General features: G+C 33.9%; 1 protein-coding gene and 1 pseudogene across 1 annotated transcript; both read left to right on the top strand.

Moving 5' to 3' along the window:
• On the top strand, positions 1–20,464 carry HSD17B11 (hydroxysteroid 17-beta dehydrogenase 11). Its single transcript, XM_016161107.2, has 7 exons — positions 1–407; positions 2,395–2,502; positions 5,395–5,526; positions 6,917–7,023; positions 11,206–11,343; positions 17,714–17,830; positions 20,172–20,464. The coding sequence occupies exons 1-7, from the start codon at positions 195–197 to the stop codon at positions 20,260–20,262; spliced, it is 906 nt and encodes a 301-aa protein (XP_016016593.2). The 5' UTR covers positions 1–194; the 3' UTR covers positions 20,263–20,464.
• Positions 3,222–3,340, top strand: LOC118609254 (annotated as a pseudogene).
• Positions 20,465–23,707: the final 3,243 nt, after the last annotated feature.

Below are 23,707 nucleotides of genomic sequence, written 5' to 3' on the forward strand. Positions count from 1 at the left end.
AAGGACCTAACCAACCAAGCCCAGCCCTGCGGAAGGAAAGGTTTCAGAGTTGTTTGTTTCTTTTTGATAAAGGATCCCTTCCTTGCTCTGGCTTTTATTCTGGTTAGTGTTTGACCGTACTAACCCTCCTCCCACCCGACCCCTGAAGCAATTTAGTGATTGGTAAAGTATACCAAATCCTTGCAGCAACCAACATGATGCGGTTCGTTCTCAGCTGCCTCCCGCTTCTGCCCTTACTGATTATCTCCATCTTAGAGTCTCTCCTGAAGCTTTTTATTCCAAAGAAGAGAAAATCAGTCACCGGAGAAATCGTCCTGATTACTGGAGCTGGACATGGAATCGGGAGACTGACTGCCTATGAATTTGCCAAACTTAAAAGCAAACTGGTTCTGTGGGATATAAATAAGGTAATACTGTTTACTATATTTTCTTCCTGATAACTTTAATCGTGGACATGCATGCATTTTGCAAGCAACAACCCCTTACAGCATCTTTGTAAAGTAAGTAGAGAAAAATTATTGAATTATAGATGGAGGAGAACAGGAATTAATTAATGTGTTTATGAGCACATGATGAACGGACCTAGATGATAATAAGATTCTCAGTTACTGCCCATTGCCATTGTAAATTTCACTTTTTTGCCCTGATGATAATTTGTAATCTTCTGAATCTGATTTCTCCGATCCTTCTATCTTAATTATATGGAAAAATAGTTTTAGCTAGTATATTAAAAGAGTAAGAGGTTTGTACCTATTAAGAAAAATATCCTACTTGCAGTTACTGAGGTGAGTGAATTTAAAAGATACCCAACAGAAAGCAACATTACTATGCCAGAGTAATTTACAAGAGTAATCTTTTAAAATCATATTTTAGTTAAACATAACAAATAGGAAAAGTCTTTAATGTAATTTTTACCGGAATAGTTGTAAGTTTAAGGAAGAGAGGAAGAATTAGAATTTTACCTTATGTTTGGCAAATGGTTTATATACACACAGGTTTCCAGAAAGCACTTGGTGGCCTGAATTGCCTTACTTTACACATTAGTTAACATCCAATTAGTTAACATCTTAGCATAAACAAGAATTCATGGGATGTAAAGTTAGATGAGAGCTAAACCCACTATGTGGCTGATGGAGGTAGCAATCAGCAAATACTCCTTAATTATCTGTTGCCTAGATATTAAGAACATGAATAGAGGCAAACAAGAATAGGGTCCCATGTTCTTACTCTAATAAAGAAAATAGACTTTAAATAATTAATGTACAATGAAAGTTACAAACTAGATCCAGCCTACTCTGGTGTGGTCATAGTGGTGAAGGTCTGGTATAGCAAAGTGGTCAGGCTTCCCTGAGCAATCTACTTCTTCATAGATGATTTACCCAATTTCTTGGATAACTTCCTAGAGCTTTAGGTTCCTTTTTTGCAAAACAGATAAAATGATACTTAATTTAGAGGCCTGGGAGGATTATACCAAATACTATATGCAAAGCATTTAGCACATTGTCTGGCACAAGGTAGAGACCAAATAACACATACTTAATATGACATTTAATGCCCATTAATTTGGATTCCCACTGGCATTTATGACCCAGCAATACCAATTGACTAGTGCTTCCACAGAGAAATTTCCTCTTTTTTGTCCCTTTGCTTACAGTCTGGCTGGCGTGTCCTGCCCCTCTCTGCTCGGCTCTTCTACTCATCCTTAAGAGCCAACTCGTGTACCTTTTCTATAATTGCATCGCATGCCCATTCTGTGTGTTCCCATAACTCTCTATATAGCCCTAGTCTTATACTTACCACTCTATTAGTTTGAACTGGTAATATTTAATCCCTTATTCCAAAAGAATAACAATTTAATATGGTCCTACTAAATATTATACTTATTTTATGTTTCTACTACGCTGTGAATCCACTGAGGTCATGACTCTGACACAGTCATATTTGTGTCCACAAAGTCCTTCTAGACACCTATACATTAAAATGTTGGAGGAATGAATGAATGAATGGTACTTAACTCCTTATTTATTTTGCAGCCAGAAAATTGACATCCATGAATAGTTTTTAGTGGCACAGAAAAAAGTTTAATATAATTTTTTTAAAAGCCCGATATAGAATGCACATAAATACTACATACATACACGCACAGTGTAAAATTAATGAATACAAAACCAATATTTTAACATTTTTATCTTTTTTAAACTTGCTTTAAGTTCAGTTCCAAAAAAAGAAGCTTGTTAAAGTATTGAGAGCAAAGTGTGCCTATATCCCTGTCAAAAATGTGTCAGTAAATTTTTACCTAATCCTAGTTCAAAGAATCTGACTACCCTTAATTCTTTCAGCTGTTGGTGTAATATACTCACATAACTTATTTTGTTTTCTTTGCTACTTTTCCAGCATGGAATTGAGGAGACAGCCACTGAATGCAGGAGACTGGGTGCAAAGGCTCATACCTTTGTGGTAGACTGTAGTAACCGAGAAGATATTTACAATTCCGCGAAGAAGGTGAAATGTTACATCTGTTAGAATCATCATGTCAGAGCTGGAAGGGATTTTGGGGATGATCCAGTCATGATCCAGACAAACTAAAAAAAGTTTTGTGATTTGCCCAAGGTTATGTAGCTAGCTAATGGCAGACCCAGAACTAGAACCTAGAACTGAGGTTCCCCAACTTAAGTGTGTTCTGGAATCTTCATGGAGCTCGTTTAAAAATAGGCACCCCAGAGGTTTTCTTTCAGTAGGTAGAGGGCTGGGCCCAGGAATCCACATATTTAATACCCTACGTACACATCCAGAGCTTGCCCATCTGATTCTGGTACAGGTAAATTCTTGGGTGATACTGCAGATCATTGACACAGTCTTCTGAAGCCCAGTCAAAAAACTGGGTTAGGAAGTTTGGATAAACCTGTTTATCCATCTTGATTATAGATATGTCCATTTCTACATAGCATTATTGGTCTCTTCTATTTATAACTGAGATGTGCTGTGTATAATGGGATTTCACTTTGACCTCACACATGTACTTATTAACCAAATGTGATAATGTTAGGAAGGTCAGTAGAATTATCTGAGCAAATAATCATTCCTGGACCTCACCCTGAATATTCTGATTCAGTATGATATAAAGATTCTGATTCAGCCATATCCGAGAATCTTAAATTTTAAGGAATTTTAGATTTGGGGACATTCTGAGCTAAATCAAAAGAATAAGTAGAAATTACCCAGTCTACAGCCATGCCGCCCTGAACAAGCCCGGTCCCCATCTGATATGGGAAGCTAAGCAGGATAGGGCCTGGTTAGTACTTGGATGGGAGACCACTTGGAAGACCAAGTGCTGTAGGTCTAAAAAATAAAAAATGAGGAATTGTAAGCAGACTAGGTCCTTGCAATCTGTGAGGTCAACCAAGGGTTGCCTCGCCTAAAAAAAAAAAAAAATGATCCAGCCTAGTGATAAAAAATGGCTTTCCTAGAAAGGGGTACAGTAAGATCAAGGCCTATTGGTAAAAAACATCTGCATTTAATAATAACTTTTATTTAAATTAACAATTACTCTCCTTCATAGAGATGAGCACTTTTCCAATAATAGTAGTTATGTCGCCTTAGGCAAGTTACTCAACCTCTCTGTGCCTGACTTCCTGCAATTATAAAAGAAAGATCACAGATGAGGATTAAGTGAATTAATGATATAAAGTTCTTAGAATTCAGTAGTCACCCTGTAAGAATTAGTTCTTAGTATTATAATAGAACCATCAGTATTGTCTATATAATTTTGTTATTAGCCATTGTCTAAGGGATTTACTAGCCTAAAATCTTTAGTTATCTAAATGGAAAACACTCATTTTCAGATTCATCTGGGAATAGGCTTTTCTGGAAAAGATAATTTTATTTGAACCTATTCCATGTATTTTAACTGTACTGTTTTTACTGAAATTGTTCTAAGATGAACTAACTCAATGCTTAAACAGTATACGCAATACATATGATTATCAGATATTTTTAAGTGGCTATTTTGTTATCAGGACAGTTTTATGCCACCTAAACAGTTAAATGCTCAGCTTCCTTTCATTATCAAGAAATGTGCGACCAGATATTCACATTCGAGGAGACAATAGGCAATGATGGGGAGCTCAAAGACGAAGGAAGGATCAAGAGGGTCTGGGCGAGTACTTTGGCAATATAAAACAGTAAAGTATATTCTGATTTGAGATGTTTTTGGAAGCATTATAGCAGCTTCATTCAAGCCACATGAAATATCCTGTTTTTCTAAATAACTTAGGAGCATTATTCTGAAAAACAGTTTTCATATTGTGCTAGAGGTGTGGATATAGATACAGATAGTGTTGATCGAGGACCAGATAACTTAGTTTGATTCTTTCATAATTTAAATACAACCTGATGAAATTCAGTTCTGGCTGGGAGGCTTCTCCGTGGCACACTGGTGTCCTACTGGGATGTCGATGGGTCTTCCCCTCCTGCCTTCCTTTCTGTTTGAGGTTTGAATCTTGTCTTGGGCTCTTCAGTCAGGAAATCTGAAAGAGCCCCAGTCATGTAACCTTTGGCAAGAAAGCCATTCTGTGTTTCATGTTTCTCATATTTAAAATGGGCATATTGAAAGTTGCTACCTCATAGAATTGCTGTGAGGATTAAATGAGATAATGAAATTATATAAGATGCATAATACTTACATAATATGTGAAAATTTTTAGTAGGCTAGTTGCCATTTCCCTCTTAGTTCCCCAATACACTGTAGCACTAAATAATGATAACTCTATTAGAAGCTAGCTTTTATTTGGAACACAAAGTATAACAAAATGCATTGCAACTCTAGGGAGCATCTACAGAGAAGCTTAATTACTCAAAAAAACATAAAAATACTGAAAGATATTCTTGCATTGCTAACCCTTAAGCCTATTGCTTCTTGATGGAAAAAGGTTGGTGAGCAATAGAACAGAATGACCAAAAAAATAAATAGAAGATGTAGCCATCTTAATGATGCAATCAGTTTTACATAGTTTCCCATAATAGTTCCTGCATTTGCAAATTAATTTAACCTTTTTTTTTTTTTTGGCTTACCTTTGGAATAGTAGTTAAAAAATGAATTCTGATTATTTGTCACTAGTTAGATTTTTGTTAGCAAATGCCCCTTGAACTATAATTCATAGAGCAAAGTCATGAGACTAAATTCCAAAAGAAAATTTCTACCTAATAAACTTAGAAGAGAGCTGTTTTGAAATTAAGTACCTAAAATTTAAAAGTTATTTTTTTCCATGTTGGCACATGGAGTCAAAACTTTTTTCCCACAGCTTATGGATAAACAGATACTTCTTTAATGGTTATTGCATGGAAAACTACCCTCATACCTATTAATGATGCAGATATTTTTCTTTATTTTTAAAGGTGAAGGCAGAAATTGGAGACGTTAGTATTTTAATAAATAATGCTGGTGTGGTCTATGAATCAGATTTCTTTGCTACACAAGACCCTCAAATTGAAAAGACATTTGAAGTTAATACACTTGCACATTTCTGGGTAAGTATGATTTCTTCTACAAAAAAAATCCCTTGTGTAAGACTGTAAGATTAAATTTAAAGTGGAGCTTTTGGTAGACATAAATGTATCATATCACCTCAATACTAAAGTTTTTTTCAGGTACCAGGGATAACATGCAAAGAGATCATTTTTCATGCTAGGACCAAAATTCATCAATTATTCATCCTCCCCTCAAAAATAAATAAATAAATAAATAAACATCAGGTGTTATATATGTTTTGATTCTAAGCTAGAGTCTCACATCTCTGTGTGATCCTGTTTAGAGATGAAATAGGGATTAGGTACCTTCTGAGTCATCTGTGATTTTATTAAAGGTGAACTCAGTTATCTTTCAGATTCTCATGAGACCCAATTTTCCTATTGTATCCTGACCTCAAAGTTGTAAACTTTATAAAAAACTCACCATTCAATGTTGTGTGTGTGTGTGTGTGTGTGTGTGTGTGCGCGCGCGCGGCCTAATTATTGCCAAATAGCCAGTTTGGGATGAATAATCTCAAAAGAATATTGAAGTCAATTGGTGGAAATGCAGTATTATGTTAATATTCCCAAGTTATTGACATCTGTCTGTATTTTTATCATTTATGAGTAAGCTTATCTTTCTGCCTCCATTAGAATATAAGGTATTATCTTATCTGCTTCTGAATCCCTATCATATAGTAGGTGCTCAGTAAGTATTTATTGCATAAATATTTAGTGACATTAGAAGATTACTGTTCTTCAGTATTCTAATGATATAACCAAAACTGTTTTCTAACAATTTCACATTAAATGTAAATTTTTTTGATAACTCTACATTATTATACCTATTCAGTGTATGAGATGATAGATGATATCAGTGATGAAAAGAAGATCAGTGGACATAACTTGTTCACAATTTGTTTATTTCCTCCTCTTTAATTCCCCTCCCATTTCCACCCCTGACCTATGGATATTGCCATTTTCCCTTAAGAACTGGATCTCTGAAGGTAGGGCGTCTCCTCCCACACGCTCGTGGCATGCACCCAGGGCCTGGCACCCCAAGGCCTGGCACACCTGGGGTATGGTCTGTGGCTCCACCTGGGGCATGAACCCAAGACCTTCTGCATGCAAAGCAGATATGCTAACTACTACACTATGGAGCCACCCCTAACTTGTACACAATTTAAATGAGATGGTTGCCCAAAGTTTTAAGTATCCATTGTTTAATTTTTCTAGTCTGGGCATCCTATCCAGTTGCTGTATGTTGGCACATTTGGCAATTAATCTAGGTTTTTTCATTTCTTCCAGGAACAATGTTAACAAAGTACACTTTTGTTTCAAAGTGTTTTCAAGGAGTCTGTGAATCAGAAATAACAATATTTTTTTCTCTCTTAATAACAACTATTTCTAGACTACAAAGGCCTTTCTTCCGGCAATGATAAAGTATAATCATGGTCATATTGTCACTGTGGCTTCAGCAGCTGGGCATTTGGGGATCCCTTTTTTAGTGGCTTATTGGTAAGTGAACGTGTGTTTCCTTCATTGGTTCCTAAGCTTAACCTGTGTGTGGTTTCTTACCTGTCCAATGAGCATTATCCTTAATGATTTAAAGTTGAAGTTGCTGAAATAGGCACAAAGTTGCACAACATGGCTTATGTAACACCATTATCGACCATTAAACCCCTCTTATGTTGACTTTTCTTAGAGGTGGCTACAGAGAAATTATCCAGTTAGAAACCAGCTGCTTAAAGCATTTCTCATCCCTTTTAGCAGCAAGGAATTATAAAATAAGGGCAATAGTTTTGTACTAGGAACATAAGTTAGTATCAATAATTTTAAATAATGTATTGTTGTGGAAATAAAATAGTGTGAAGACGACAATATAATGTGAGATTGTAAACATTAAAAGCATCCAAACAATGAAATTGTTATAAAAAAAGCTATAATATTTATCCATTAAAAAAAAACCACACACTATTGTAATAATTAAAGAACATACTATAATAATCAGGGCTAAGTAATGTGCCCCCCTGTATGCTGTAAAGAACTGATCATTGAGGCCACTGCAGCCAAGGTGATCCTCCTGGTTCCATACACCCCAATAGTTCTTGGCAATTTCTATACTTTACAAATACTTAAAAATGTTGAATTATGATTATGTAAATATACTTACAAATAATGCTCAAATTTGTTTCCAACCATAGTGCTCTTTTGGAATTATGTATCTAAATACTAAAAACGATGTGTAGTTGTATATGTAGCTATAGATATGTGTATAAATTTATAAACATAGGAATGGGTTGGTAACTTTGATATATATATTCTTGCTTTTTAAAAGTTTGCAAGAAAGTGTATCGAACCATTTACCCTAACCACACCTAGAGAATGGTTATTCTTAGGTAATAGCAAGAAAAATAAGATTTATTTTGTTTTTTTCTTCATCTATGTTTTCTTTCCTTTTTACTTTCTGAACATATATTTGTTTTATAATAGTTTTAAAAATAAATATAGACATGGATTGAGTTTTTTTAAAAAAAGAATAAAATAACTGCTGAAGCAGTCAGAGAAAGACCAGACCTATAGTGTACAGATGGTATTTTATCTCTTTCAAAGCTGATTTAAGTTAGCTGATTAGCCCCTAGCCATCAAGGGTTAATACAATCTGGTATTTATTTCACTTCCTTGATGAAGATAGTTGCAGGTACTGCTGCTAGTCTACTATATGACATTCCTGCCCTGCCAAATTCTGTCATACTCTCCAGTTAGCAAAGAGTATCAGAGAAGGCAACAAGGCTGTGAATTGTGTCACACTTCTTCCTTCCCTTGCCATAGTAAATACTGTAGCTCTTGCTTCTGATTTGATTCTACCCCACTGAGTGTTTACAGTGAAAACCAAGAGAGAGCCTACTTTGTGTTCGGAACAAATTTATTTTGGTGACTAGTGATGGTTCTTTCAACAAAAGTAAAAGTTCTTATGGAGTACTTGTCAAAGCAGGAGTGATATACACAGTTGTGCAAATTGTGCACTGCACAATTCTAGGGTTCACTGTTCACAGTCAGGCCCTTTTAGAGTGGAATGATTTTCCAGCAGATGGCAATAAATTAGCTTGAGAAGAGGAATGGCCTTTTCTGATTTACACAAAGGTGCCCTTTGGGCTAAAAGGCAAGGTTGCACCTACACAAGCTGTATACTGTCAGCTTTGGGACAGATTTGTGATTTGCTTGCCCTCACAGAACTCCTGTTTGGATCCTTAGCTATCCTTGGCCTGAGCTGTCACAGTCTTTGGTCCTTATTGACTGCAGTTATCTTCAGTTTAGTTTTTGCTCTGCAACTGATCAATGGTAGAACTTTCACAGATATTCACTAAGACTTCTCCCAATAGAAAGCAATGTTTAGCAGCTATTATTAAACTGAGGTGTTGCTTTCTAAAACAAATTTTTTATTGAAGTATAACATATATTTATAAAACTGCAGAAATCATGAGTAAACAGCTCAATGAGTTATTGCAAAGTAGATACATCCTTTTAACCACAACACAGGTCAGAAAATAGAACATTACAAGACTCCGGAAGCTCTTTTTGTAACTCTTCCCTATTCACCGATCCCTCTTTCCTTCTTAAAGGTAATTCCTGTATTGACTCGTAACACCATTAATTAATTTTGCCTATTTTTGATCTTTATGTACATGGAATCACACTATTTTATGAGATTTATCCATGTCATTGTTGATAGGTTTAGTTTAATCATTTTCATGCCTGTATAGCATTGCATTCTGTGACTAGATTATTTTTTTAAATTATTTTATTTATTTATTTAATTAGATCATTTTTTATCCATAGTACTGCTGATGAACTTTGGGTTGTTTCCAGGATAGGATTACTATGAATCTTGACTCAACCACTTAGTAATTTTATGTAACCTTTGACAAGTTACTCAACTTCTCTGTGCATTATTTTCCTCATCCATAACCTAGGCTAACTCATAACTAACTCATCAGGGTGCTACAAAGTTTAAATTATAATGAAATGCACTTAGCATAGAATCTGAAATCCTGCAAGTGTTGAGTGACAGGAGGGTATCTGTTGGGTATTTTCAATTCCACTTGCCTATATTCACACAAAATGGTAAGGTCCCTCCTCTCATTTTAGCTTCTAGAACGCTTTGCCCTAGTGGAATTAATCGTATATGCTATGGCTCTTGTTTGTTAGAATGAAATAAGAGAGGACCTAGAGTTATCTGTTTTTGTTTTTTTTTTTCCCATAATCCAGCCCTCAGCTATCATAGTCCTGAGTTGCAGCTGTAGCAAAAGAATCCAAAAGAATCCATTGCAGCTCTATATTAGAAAAAAAATATTTAAATTTCTTTTGGAGTCATATTTCAATAGTTTTAAAGATTAATGTGAAAAATGCATGTTGAAAGAACTGAATTCATAATGAGGTTAATCTTTTGATTATATGGTTTTGCCGTTTGCTAAGTATTTTGTTCAAAAGTATCTTCATTTTAAAAAGAAAACAATTTGGTACCACAAAACTCTGGCTAATATATCTTATGAACTCAAATAGCCAATTTACAAGCATGAAAGTTAGCAGTATGGGAAGATGTGGCAAAATTGAGACCTGATCATTAACTTATAATGAAATGTTCTCTAAAAGAATAATTTGGAATAAGAAATATTCATTCAGATTATTAAGAATAAAAAATTCGATGTAATATTACAAAGTATGGGGAAAAAATCCACTCACTTTTAGCTTTCAAATATACATATGTGTATGTGTGTGTATACATACATATATGTATATATGTATAAAAATAAATTCGCCTTGAAGTTCAAAAATATAAAATTCTTTTCACATACTCAGGATCATTAACTCTGAGTTTTAATATATTCCTACACTTTTGGTTCACTTAAGAAAAATCAGAAAATACACTTTAGTAAAAGAAAAAAAGAAAATTTACTGATAATCTCACTATGCGGAAGTAACCATAATAAGCATTTGTTATAACTTTTTAGGACATTTTAAATACCAATATATAGTCATACATTTTAAAATGCCTACATACAAAGCTTGCTTTTATTTAAGTTTAAATTGAATATTTCTTATGTTAATTAATATATATGTGCAACATCATTTTCAATTCCTGCATGGTATGCCACTGTACATATATGCCACTATTTATTTAATTTATCTAATATTGTTGGGTAATTTATTTGTCTGGACTCTTTTAGTTGCCAGGAACACAAGAGGCCAAAAAAGGAATTTTTTGCCTCTGCAATTAAAATCTTAGGCAGGCTCCCCTTCACTGTTGGCAAGTGAATTCCATGAATATATTAAAGTAAATAATGAGCCACCTACAGTGTCATTAAATTTTATGGAAATAGCGACAACAAAACGAACACCCTACCAATTTTCCTAACAAGACATTTAAACCTGCTCGATTGTCACTCTGATAAATGATGTTAGAATGCAGTAAATATTCTATGTCGGTGCTTCTTAGACTTTCGTGTGCCTCTAAATTACCCGAGAATCTTCTAGAATGCAGATTCTGATTCAGTAGGTATGATCTGGGCCTTAAAATTCAGGTGCTGGCCATGCTGCCCAACAGAGGCCCACACTTACCTAAGGAAAATAGACATCTGAATTAAATAGATGCAGCAGCTTTCTTGAATTATTTTGTGACCTTTCTGTGTTTATTTTCAGTTCAAGCAAGTTTGCTGTTGTTGGATTTCATGAAAGTTTGACTGAAGAACTTGCTTCCTTGAAAAGAACCGGAGTCAAAACATCCTGTCTCTGCCCTTATTTCATTAATACTGGCTTCATCAAAAACCTGAGTTCCAGGTTAGATGAGACAGAAATGGAGATAAAAGGATTGGTAATTGCATGAATATGAGCCATTCTGTGGGGTTTCCTAAGTGTTTTAATCCTTAAAACACCTGATATTCCATGCCTTTGGCTCATCTCAGTTTCAGCTTTTGTAGATTATGGGAAAACAGAGAGACAAAGAGAGACAGAGAATGTATATAAATGTAAATATGAATGACACAGGTGAACTTGCTAATCTTCCCTTTTTTTCTTCCCCCAAGCAGTGGATCTTAGACTTAAGTGTACATACCTTTCACCAGGGATGCTTGGGAACCACAGAGGAGCCCCACCCCAGAGATGTTGATTTGTTGGGTGGGACAGGGTAGTGGTGGGGATGGAAACCTGGAACTGCGTGTTTTTACCACGCATCATAGGTAATTCTGATAAAGAGAACCCAGGACTACAATGTGGAAGACACTTTCTGTTGGTAATCTAGAGATTATCTATCTTCCAAAATGATATAAGACCATGGTCTTTCCTTGGTTGAAAAATAAAATTAGAAGGATCCGCTCTGAGGTTAATTTTTAGTGTTTCCTTTCTTTGGGCATAGATTTAATGTCTTTGAAAACATAATATATAGTTTTTAAAATTCCAACATACAGAAAAATACAAATAAGAAAGTTGCTTTTTAGATTTTCTTAAAACGCTCTACTCTGTGGAAACTACTCTTAATGTTTTGGTGAACATACTTCTAGACATCTCCCTAGGTACAGATCAAATTTCTAAATTTTATATAACTGGCATATGTTACACATGGGATTCTGGAAGCAGTAGGTAAACTGCTTACCTCCCTCAGCATTATGATTATAGACAATACTGTATTAAAAACTTCAAAGTTACTAAGAAACTAGATCTTAACTGTTTCCACTACAAAAAAGAAGTGATAGTTATGTGATAGGATGGAGGTGTTAGCTAACGCTAGGGTTTGCAATATATACATGTACCAAATCAACACATTGTACACCTTAAACTAACACAATATGATATGTCAACTATATCTCAATAAAAATTAATTAATTAATTAAAAGAGTTCACTAAAACTGAAAGGGGATGTCAAAGGAAAAGGTGAGTAGCATTCCCAAGGATAAAATTTGCCAATTTCTCCCATTTTTTTTAGGATCTAGATACCAAAATAATGTTTGAGTCAAGTTTTTCACTCAGACTGTCTTTCAGCAGTTAAAAAGAGGAACTATATTTTTTAAAATTGTAATTGAATTTTTTACCTTAGTCCCCAGGACCAGGCTGGTTGCACAAGCTAACCTTCCTGTGGGCAAGAGTGCCCTTTCTTGGCAAGGCTCTACTAATATAATAAAAAAATAGTGGAAGCCTGCTGTAGGAAGAAAGTGTAAATAGAAGCTGGTGTGATTCTAGCCTAGTCACGGGAATGTAACCTGGCTAAAGAAGGGTCTAGGGCTTGGGCCTGTCATATAAACCCCTTTGAAGATTAGTCTCATACTAGAATGGATGCCAATGTGAGGTTGGTTTTAATCTAGAAACTTAGTTCTTCTAATTAGAAGACAGATCTTATTCTAGTTTATATTTTGGGTACTGAATAAAATCTGTAATTTTCTTAAACCTCACAATAATAGTTGCTTGTCAAGTAACTTGCCTGTAAGTAGCAGAACTGGATTCAATCCAAACTTTGTCTTCTTTACACAGAGGACAGCCTTCCTGAAAGAAGGAAACCGAACTGACTTCTAAATGACTGATTCAAAATAATTTGTATCATATTAATATTAGAATTTAAATTCTCTTTTAAATCACATAAAAGATGTAGTTTATTTGTTCTTATATTTACACATCTAACACACTGTAAAGAAACTGGTTTACTGTGTAGGTTATAACAGCATAATCTGAGTTTATTAGAATTAAGTGTAATCAGGTATTCTGAGTAATTTTTTTGCCTGCTAAGATTTATTTTTGTTAAATAAACTTAGGTATCAAGAAATTGTTTTAATAAAAGCATTTACTAAAGGCCAGGTGCCCTACTAGGTCTAGATACCTTACATAAATCACCTCTAATCTCTAATTCGAGAGGGCTAGATTTGGCCCCAGGCCATAGTTTGACTATCCCTTCCCTAATTCTTACAACAATTCTGCGAGATGAATTTTACTTTGCCCATTTGATGGACAAACTGAAACTTGGAGGAGTTAAAAAAATTGCCTGAGATCACACAGCCCCAAAGCTGCAGACTGGAATTCCTACCTAGGTCCTTGATTCCAAATGCCCTATTCCTAGCTTTATATTAAATTTGTTAAGTTTTTAACAAAATTTTAATTGAAGTTGTTTTTTCCCCCTGAGAATCATCATTTTAAAAGAGTATATTAAGTATTTCTTGGAAGTGTCTTTATTGCTTTTCTGATAATGTATGATAAACAAAACTTAATATACAGAAAAGCCCCTTCGAAGGTGTTGCTCTTCCAGAGATAACCACTTCACTGAAACATTAGATTTCCAGTTATAGCTTCCCAACTTAAGAGGCCATGCTTCTTAATTTAATACATTTCTTCCTTTTTTGGTACATAGAAATATACATACAATTCTGTAAGCTGCCCCTTTTGACTTAACAATATATCTTCGTCAGCTTTCTGTAATATATACAGAGCTCCCTTACCTTATTCTTTTAATGTTAGCCAAACAATCTTTGGGTGTACATGTATGTCATTGATGGGCATTTAGATCTCTAATCTTTCATTATTGTAATAAATGTATATCCATGTTTGTGTGTGTAGGTATACATATATGTGTTTATATATTCACAAATATGTGTGATATACATACCTATATGTATATATGTGTATATCTTTGCTTATTTTCCCAATTACCTTCTCTTGATTGTTTTTTTGAAACAATTGCTAGATCAAGAGTAGGAACTTACTTTTGATAGATTTATTAGATTGCCCTCCAGAAGGATTGTCCTAATTTATCCTCTCATCAGCAGTATGAAGTGCCCATTCCCTTCACCTTTGCCAGCATTGAATATTAGCATACTTGTAATCTTTGCCAATATGAGAGGGAAAAAACAGTACTTCTTTGTTATATTAATGTATTTTTGATTATTAGAAAGGTTGAACTTTTTTTTCATATTTAATAAGTCCTGTTATCTTGTCTACTCCACTCTGCTTACCCAAATCAGACCACATTATACAAGTGTTTATAAAAATCAGGTTAAAGAAGTTCCCTTGTGTTACTTGTTTGTCCAGTGTTTTTTTTTTTTTCTTTTCATGAAAATGTGTTAGATTTTGTCAAACGCTTTTTCTGTGCCTTTTGAGATGATGATATGGGGCTTTTCCCTTATTCTATTAATGTGGTATGTTACAGTGACTGATTTTTATATGGTGAACCACCTTGCTTTCTTGAAATAAATCTCACTTGGCCATTGCACATACTATCAAACCATTTGGTTTGGTAGTATTTTGTTGAAAATATATGGATCAATATTCATAAGAGATATTGGTATGTAGTTTTCTAGTGATAGCTTAGTCCTTAGTCTGGCTTTGGTGTCAAGGTAATTCTGTCCTTCTAGCATGAGTTAGGAAGTGTTCTCTTTTATTCTTTGGAAGACTTTGAGAAGAACTAGTGTTAATTCTTAAAACATCATGAAACCATCTGGGCTTTTCTTTGCTGGTGTTATTGATTACTGATTCAATCTATTGTTAAAGGGTCACTCAGATTTTCTGTTTTTCCTTGAGTCAGTTTTAGTGCTTTGTGTTCCCTAGGAATTTGTACATTTCATCTAGGTTATCTACTTTTTGGCGTACACTTTTTCATTGTATTCTCTTAAAACCTTTTTATTTCTATAAGTTTGATAGTAATGTCCTCACTCTCATTCCTGATTTTAATAGTTTGAGTCTTCTCTCTGTTTTTCTTCGTTAGTCTAGCTAAAGATTTATCAATATTTTTTTCTTTCAAAAGAGTCAACTTTTGGTTTAATTGATTCTTTTCTCAATTTTATTTATCTCTGCTTTAATCTTATTACTTCCTTTATTTTGTTTGCTTTAGGTTTAGTTTGTCCTTTTTTCTAGTTTCTTAAGGTAGAAAGTTAGGCTATTGATTTGAGATCTTCATTTTTCATGTAGACATTTATAGTTATAAATTTCCCTTTGAACACTGCTTTTGCTGCATCTCATAGATGTGTTGTATGTTATATTTTTTTATTCATCTCAAAGTATTTCCTAATTTCCTGGGATTTTTTTTCCTTTGTCTCATTAGTTAATTCCCACATATTTTTTGAATTTTCCAGTTTTCCTTCTATTATTGATTTCTAATTTCATTCCATTGTGGTCTGAGAACATACTTTGATTTAATCTTCTTCAATGTAACACGGCTTGTTTTGTGGTATAACATGTGATCTGTCCCGGAGAATGTTCCTTGTGCCTTTGAGAAGAATATGTATTCTGCTGTTGTTCAGTGGAATTGTCTATAAATGCTGCTAGGTCCAGATGATTTATGTTGTTTTTCAAGTCTTCTATTTCTTTGTTATCTTTTGTCTAGTTTAATCCATCATTAAAAGCAAGATTAATGTCTCCAACTTTTATTGTTAAATTGTCTATGTTCTCCCTTCAGTGCTGTCAATTTTATGCTTCAGCATTGTCAGTTTTTTGCTTCATGTATTTTGAGACTCTTGTTAGGTATATGAACAATTTTTAATGAAATATTTTTTTCTCTCAAATAAGTTATCCCTTTCCAATTAGTAATATAGACAATGCAGCATAATCTGGATTTATTAGATTAAATGTAATCGAATGTTCTGATTAATTTTTTTGACAACCAAAAATTATTTTTGTTGAACATTCTTTTAAAACATCTACTCTCCCACATGTAATATATTTAACGAAATCTGTTTCCTCACATTACCAAAGGAGTGTGGTGGATAATACTCATTCAGTAACATCATGTTGGTAACTTGAAATTGGCCATGAAGGGAGTATTTATACCATCGAAATTGGAAAATGCTACAAAACTGGTAATTCTGTCCCCTTGAGAGCCAGTTAAACATTTACCAGCATACCATTGAATTATCCCCATTTTTCAAATTAAATACAAAAACCAAAACCTGAACTTTAAAGAGTAGAAATTTCTTCCCTAAAATTATTCAGCTACTTAAGTGGTAAAGTTAGATGATCAAACACCCCCCCTGTGCCACAGGCTAAAAGACAGCTTAGTCTTCAAGTTTCCATTGCCTTTCATTTTTACCTCCATTGGCCAAAGCCATCACTTTCACTGTTGTATTTCCTCTCCTGTCACATCTCTAAACTCTTCATATGAAATACTATTGTTTCAGAGTCCTGGGATGAACACAGCATTCTAATAAATGACCAATCTATGCTGAGAATGAAAAATTTATCATATATATTTTACATTTTGTTCTCCTTCAGGTATCCAATTATCGTGCTCATTTATCCCACTTTTACTTTATTGCTATTTTTTCCGAATAAACAATTCTGTATTCATTCCCAAGGAATCTCATCCAATTCTTATTGTCTCGCTTATTGTAACTAGTCACATTTAAAATCTGCCTTCCCAAAATGTTAGTCGTCAAACAGTTTGGTGACATTGGCAAATATCATGAGTGTATTTAATTATGAATAATTTTTTTTCTAAATCATTAGTGAAATGTTAAAAATTTAGGACCAACTTTTGTGTAACTGCATCGTAAGTGCACTTGCTCTAACACCCAGATAAAAAATGCCACTTTTTAGAGACCACCTCCTATTCAATAGTGAATATACCAGAGTGTTTACACAGTGAAGATATAATGTGGAACTAAGTAACAGAACTGAAAATTAAATGAATTGATAAAGTGGTAAAGTTAGATAATCAGACACAATATAAGAGTTTTGTATGGTGACCAAGGACCTAGGCTCCTATATTTTAAATTCTCCAATACTTTAGAAATTGTTCATTAAAAAGTCTTAGTATATAATAAAACTTGTACAATGGCATCTGATTTCTGTTCCAAGACTTCTAAAGATTTAAAAGTGAATTTGTCAGACTTAATCTAGCTAAATTATTTTTACATCCTAGTTACTTCCATACCTCTCATTTGCATAATAAGGACTATGGTCTCTCCTTCATAGGGTAATTGTAAAACTTTAGTGAGATAAGTAAGCTGTGTAGAATGTTTAGCACAATGTGCAGTACATGACAAGCACTAAGTAAATGGTGGTGGTGGTTATTATTATTATTATTAATTCTAAAGCAGCTACCATATTTGAGCACCTATGATGCCCCAAGTCAGTTATGTTATGGTTCCTATGGTAATTTAACTTACTTGTTTAGCATTAAACTAAAGCTGAAGCATCAGTGAAATTATTTGTTTCTGAAGTCTGCTTCTGATTTCAGTTTGGGACCCTACTTGAAGCCTGAAGAAGTGGTAGACAAGCTGATGAATGGGATCCTGACTGAGCAGAAAATGATTTTTGTTCCATCTCCTCTATCCAAGTTATTAGTGGTGAAAACGTAAGCGACAGTTATGTTTGTCAATGTTATAAATATTTATCTAATGCATGTTTTTACTCAGATTAAAACCAAATTTGAATAAAGTACAATTAAATGGAATTAAGTTAATAAAGATAATGGACTTAAAGAATCCATCAATTTCGAAAGTACATTTGTTAATTATTGAAGCAAGATTGGTGTAGCAGTTGGGTAAATAAACTGAATAATTTCCACAAGTTTTTAAGTTTTTTTTAAGAAAGAAATTTGTATATTTCTGGAAGTCGTATCTTATAAATGAATGAATATGAAGGACAGTTTTTAAGCATTACTACATAACGGAATTGTAGGACAATAATATTAGAGAAGACCATAGTTATGTTTTAAATATTCATTTAAATATACAAAAGATAATCATTGAGATATTATTTTGTGCAAAATCACACTGTAGCATAGGAATTACTAAATAATCTTAAATAGTTTTAGAGATCCTTTAGCCTTGCTGCTTTAAATGTGATCCATGGATCAGCAGCATCAGCATTAGCATCACCCAAGAGTTTTAGAAATACAGAATTTCCTGATCACCTGAATGAGAATATATATTTTAATAAGATCCAGGGGTGATTTGTATGCATATTCAGATTTAAATGTACAGCCAACATTGGAAACCACTGGTGCAAAGAATGGCTTATCATAACACATTGCCTCATTACTCACCTGAGAAAGCTGTGTGGCAATGAGACTGGTCAGTTAATGAGGAAAAAGTGAAGAGGTGCCAGAGTTCAAACAAAGAAACAAACAAACAAAAGCACTTCTCACTGCCTGTCTCCAGACTCGGGCTCTTCCAACATGGTAGTGATATCAGATTTCTGGATCTCACCTCTTAAGATTTTAATATAAGATGTTTCAGTTGGGACCCAGAAATCTGTATTTTAACTGGCCACTGCTACAGGCAGTTAGTTCAAAGATCATAGTTTAAGAATTACTAACCTAGAGACTGAAAAATAATTCAAGAGATCAAAAGCGTAAGTGACATGTGTCGGGATTTTTAGCCCCTTCTGCTAGGAACTGTGGTTGAACATACAGTAGAGGTTTAGGGAGTAAAACCCAAAGATCTCCTTGGTGAGTAAATGAGTTAAAACCTGTGAAGTGCTTAGCATTTTACTTGTCGCATCACATAAGTAAGCACTCAATGATTACAGTCCTTTAGAATGTAACTCTATGAGAGATGGAATTTTGCCTGTTTTTCATCACTATATACCCTGCACTGTGAAGAGTTGATGGATACATAAAAGACAGCAGTTTGATGATTGAATAAACTAATCCGTTTCCTAGACCTTTAACATAGAGACTCAAAGTCTGTGCTCTGGAGTTAGGTGAAGCTGTGTTTGTGTGACTTGTTTGTAACATAAGCATGGATAAATTTAACTTCTTTGAAACTTAGTTTCTTCATCTGTCACATGGAGACAACAATAAGACTTTATAGGGCTATAAAGAATAAATAAAATAATGCACTTAAAGTATTTAGTATACTATAAATACTTGATAAATGTTATACACCACTATTTTTATAATTATTACTATTATTATCATTGCTCTGATTTTCCCCTATGAATGTTCAGTGCTCAATTTCCAAACTTTATTAATGCCATCTAGACAGATGTCTGAATATAGTTACACTAATTTACATATTCTGTTTAGTTTCTGTCAGACTTACTGGAATATGACAAGTTCCTCAATATTCTTAAGGATAGGGTGAGGACAAAAAAATTAGACCTACTCACCTATCATCATTTAAAAAGTATTTTATATTAACACATTGATTCTTCAAAGAACACTGTGGGCAGGTGTTAATTTCTCTGTTTACAAGTGAAGAATTTAAACTCAAAAGTTAAATAATTTATTCAGAATTACGCTCAAAACCAAGTTTGTTGACTGGGGAACCAGTTCTGCTTTCCCAGCCTCTTAGTGGAACATTTTAACAATATTCTGGATTATAAAGTATAAAATTAGTTGCTATTCTCACTTCCTTTTCAATATCAATTTTTTTAAATCCTCTAGCATCTCAGCTATTCAGTTCCATACACTTCCTCTTTTAGATCTTTTGAAAAATATAGGTGTATATTTATTTTAAAACAAAATTCCAAGTCACTCCTACCCTAAGAATGTTAAACCTCCTTTTTCCTTTTGAAAAAGAAAATGATTTAATTGGCAAGAACATATAACAATGACTGTGTTAAAGTATTTAATTTTGTTTAAAATGAACATGGACATGATACATGATAAATATAAGTATTTTAAGAGAAGATAACTTACAAATACACTTAATATTAATTTTCTAATTATTTTCATGTTTCTTTTTTAGGATCTTTCCTGAGCGTTTCCTGACAGTTTTAAAACGGAAGCTCAATATTAAGTTTGATCAAAATATTGGAAATAAAATTGGAGGACAATAAATACTTGGTTTTTTTGAATATTGATTTACCAAGTTTAAGTTGGTTTCATCTAATATTAATCAGAATTTTAATGTTTGGACTTCTACTTTTCCAAATTTTCTTTTTCTTCAATATCTCACCTTTTGAGGCTTCGGAGTGTCCTTTATTATTCCTGTTCTTTAACTGAAAACTAATGTCATGTAATACAAAGAGAAATATCTTAGCAATTGACCTTATGGAAAATGAGGAAAAAAACAAAAGCAGTTTTACAATAATTTCCAAGATTTTATGGCTTATATGAAGGCTTTGCAAAAATCGTACTGAAAGTGTTTAAGATATATTTTTATTTTTAATCATGCTTAAATTTTATACAATTTACATTTCCTTTTTCTATTGTACATAAAAACTTCAAGCTCTCTAAATATAATGACTGTATCTAGTGGCATTTCACAATGAATTTCACATGATATAAAATATGAAATATGTCACTCAAATATGTCCTATACATTACTACTCTGATTCCATGTCGCTCAAAGATTTCAACCTATACATTCCCACTATGATTCCAGAGAGACACCTCACATTCTATTGCCAAACATTTCAACACAAAGTGGACACTTGTTGCAAGTAAAAAAGTATCATTGGGATTTAAAGCAGAGAATTGGAAGAATGTACCCAAAGTGGCAACAATACTAAATGGATCAAACTTAAACTTGTGGTGATTCCATCTTTTCATTTTGAACAGAACATGACTTAACCATCAAAATAAAGAAAAATAGATTATATAATTAAAGATCTTTATTTTTTTACTGGCTGGAAATTTCTCAGATGAAAGTGAGGCACAGAGAGGTGGTAATATAAGACTAGACCTATAAATTGAAAAATAAGTAGGTTTGTTGGATTTCTAGTATAGAAAAATGTTTTCAAGACTGTTAGATACATGCATATGATATAAAGAACTTTAGTCCTTATATCAGAAGGTTCATACTCAAAAAACATAAATCGGTGTCACTGACCCCTGTGAAATATAGTGAATGAACCACATTTAGTTTCAGATACTTCATAGTGAAAGATTTTGATAGTTTCTAAACAGAAACTATTATTTATTCAACATGTGTCAGGTGCTGTTCTAAACACTTGACTTATTGAACAAGTCAATGCCACTGCAGATCACAAGGATTATGTGACAATCTGTTTAAGGAAGGCTATGCTCTAGATTCTATACCATATAGGAAAATTTCGCAGAAGATATCATTTCTATAATAAATTTCTTCCTCTTCCCCATCAAGTACCTTCTTCTAATACAGAAAATCAAAATACAATCACTGTTAGACTATGTTTAACATTTAGTTGATGTAAAGACATATCTGAGGCAAAAATACCTGCTTTCCAAAACATTTAAAGAATGTAACTTAGATTCTCTCTATATGTTACCCATACTGCAGTAGCACTCTACTAGAGTATCTGTGAGAATGACACTAGAATGTGTACGGTCTGTTACAGAAAGCTTCTAACTTATTTTGAAATAGATGTACTTGTTTGTTCTTTTAATTAAGTTATACCTGTTCAGCTTGCCAAGTGGAAAAGTGAAGTAGGCTAGGAGAAAGCTGTTAGTGAAACTTCGATAAGATAACTGAGGTCCAGAATGTACTGATAACTTTCTTTTTTTCACAATAAACCCATTTTGGCTGTTAACATACCTGTCCGAAATTAACACTTAGATGAACTTTGGCCTTAATCATTATGAAAAATAAGTACTACTTCTGGATATTACGCTAACAGAATGGTAACCAGCTCTTTTTATTGAATGTTAACCACGTGCTAGGCACGGTTTGCCATTTAATCCCAGGGTGATCCCGTGTTGTGGGCATTGTTGAAAAACTTGAAATAGCTATGAACACAGCAGTAGTAAGCAGGAACCTAGAACCTTAGAGGCTAGAGCCCTACTCTGCTGGAAAGTAAATGATGGCATGAACGCTGTAGGGGTTCTAAATTTTATTCTTTGCTTTTTGAAAAAAAAAGCTTGCTCCAATTCACCAACATCAGGCAATTTCTGCTGTGACTCTTAAGTTTGAAAACTTTTAAATAGATTATTTGAATCAAGTTAATTCTACCTTTGAACCCACTTCTCAGCAGGTTAGTAGGAAAATCCATTGCAGCCATCAATAGGGCTACTTCTGAGTACCATGCCAAAATCAAAGAGGCTTACCTTATCATAGGGTGAGTGGGGAAAGAATCCTAATGTCAACTATTAGGAAACTCTGTCCCTAAACCAGGACCTCGATGACAGATGGCTCTCTCTTTTGTGGGGTACATAAATCCTGACCGTGTCAAGGAACCTGCCCTCCATGGACACACCATAAAACCTCCAAGGTCTTGCTGTTATCCCAAGGCCCTGCCATGGACTGTTAGAACTCACAACTCTCTCTTCTATTCCATTTGAGAATATTCCCACGCTCACTTTTAGAAACACTTGTCCCTGCCCCACCCCCATACCACTGTTCTCACTTGCCAGAAATCTACTCTTTAATGGAAACAAAGATTATAAAGAGTAGGGAATCAGGCCAAGGAAGGGGGTTAAAATTCATTCTTAGTACATCCTCAAGACCAATTTGGCTAGTGAGTAAATGGCTTATAAGGATTTTCCTATGAGGAAAGGGAGCAATTATTAACAGGCTCCTCCCCCAGGCTGGCTGACAGGTTTACTCACTTAGACAATTCTCTGTGTGACATCATTATCGTCATTTTATAGACAAGGTAACTGTAGACTAAAGAGTTTCAACAAACTTAGATAAAATCACATAGCTACTTAGAGTTCAAGCTGAGGATCTGAACCCAAGTTTGCTGACCTCTCTTATCATGCAGCCTCAGTGGAATTGTTGGAGAGTTGAACCGTTACCCTAAACTCCCTCTGTTTTCTTTTACCGAAGCCTTACATGGTATTCAAATAATATTCCAAAATCAGACAATAAAAAGTTCTGGTGGCAACTGAAACTATTTCATCTAGGAATTATTTTAAAGTGAGATAAAATGCTGCAATGCAGTTGTCCAACTGTTCAACCTAAAAAGGTCCATTCTTCCCTGGCCTAATACACCATAATGTAATTTCATGAAATTAAAATGCTGAGCCTGAAAATATTGAGATAGTCTTAGTCTATACTGGACATCTTACCCTTCCCTAAAACACATAAGAATTCCCACTTCAGAGCCAATCTGACTACTCAGTTTTTTTCGTTTCCTTTCTTTTTTCTTTTTATTTAAATTTTTTTTTTTTTTTTTTTTTTTTTGTCTAGGGATAACTGGGTCAACCTCAGAATTAGGGAGATGTGCCTTTTTTTTTTTTTATTATTACAGTCTTTCCCATAATTACAGGTGCCCTAGTACTGCAAAAAAGAGCACTGGGCAGTATAATTTAAGCTAGCTGTTCTAAAACCTATTTCCTCATCTATAAAAGAATCTAATTAGA

Source organism: Rousettus aegyptiacus, unplaced genomic scaffold, assembly GCF_014176215.1.
Source record: "Rousettus aegyptiacus isolate mRouAeg1 unplaced genomic scaffold, mRouAeg1.p scaffold_m13_p_10, whole genome shotgun sequence".
Lineage (NCBI taxonomy): Eukaryota > Metazoa > Chordata > Mammalia > Chiroptera > Pteropodidae > Rousettus > Rousettus aegyptiacus.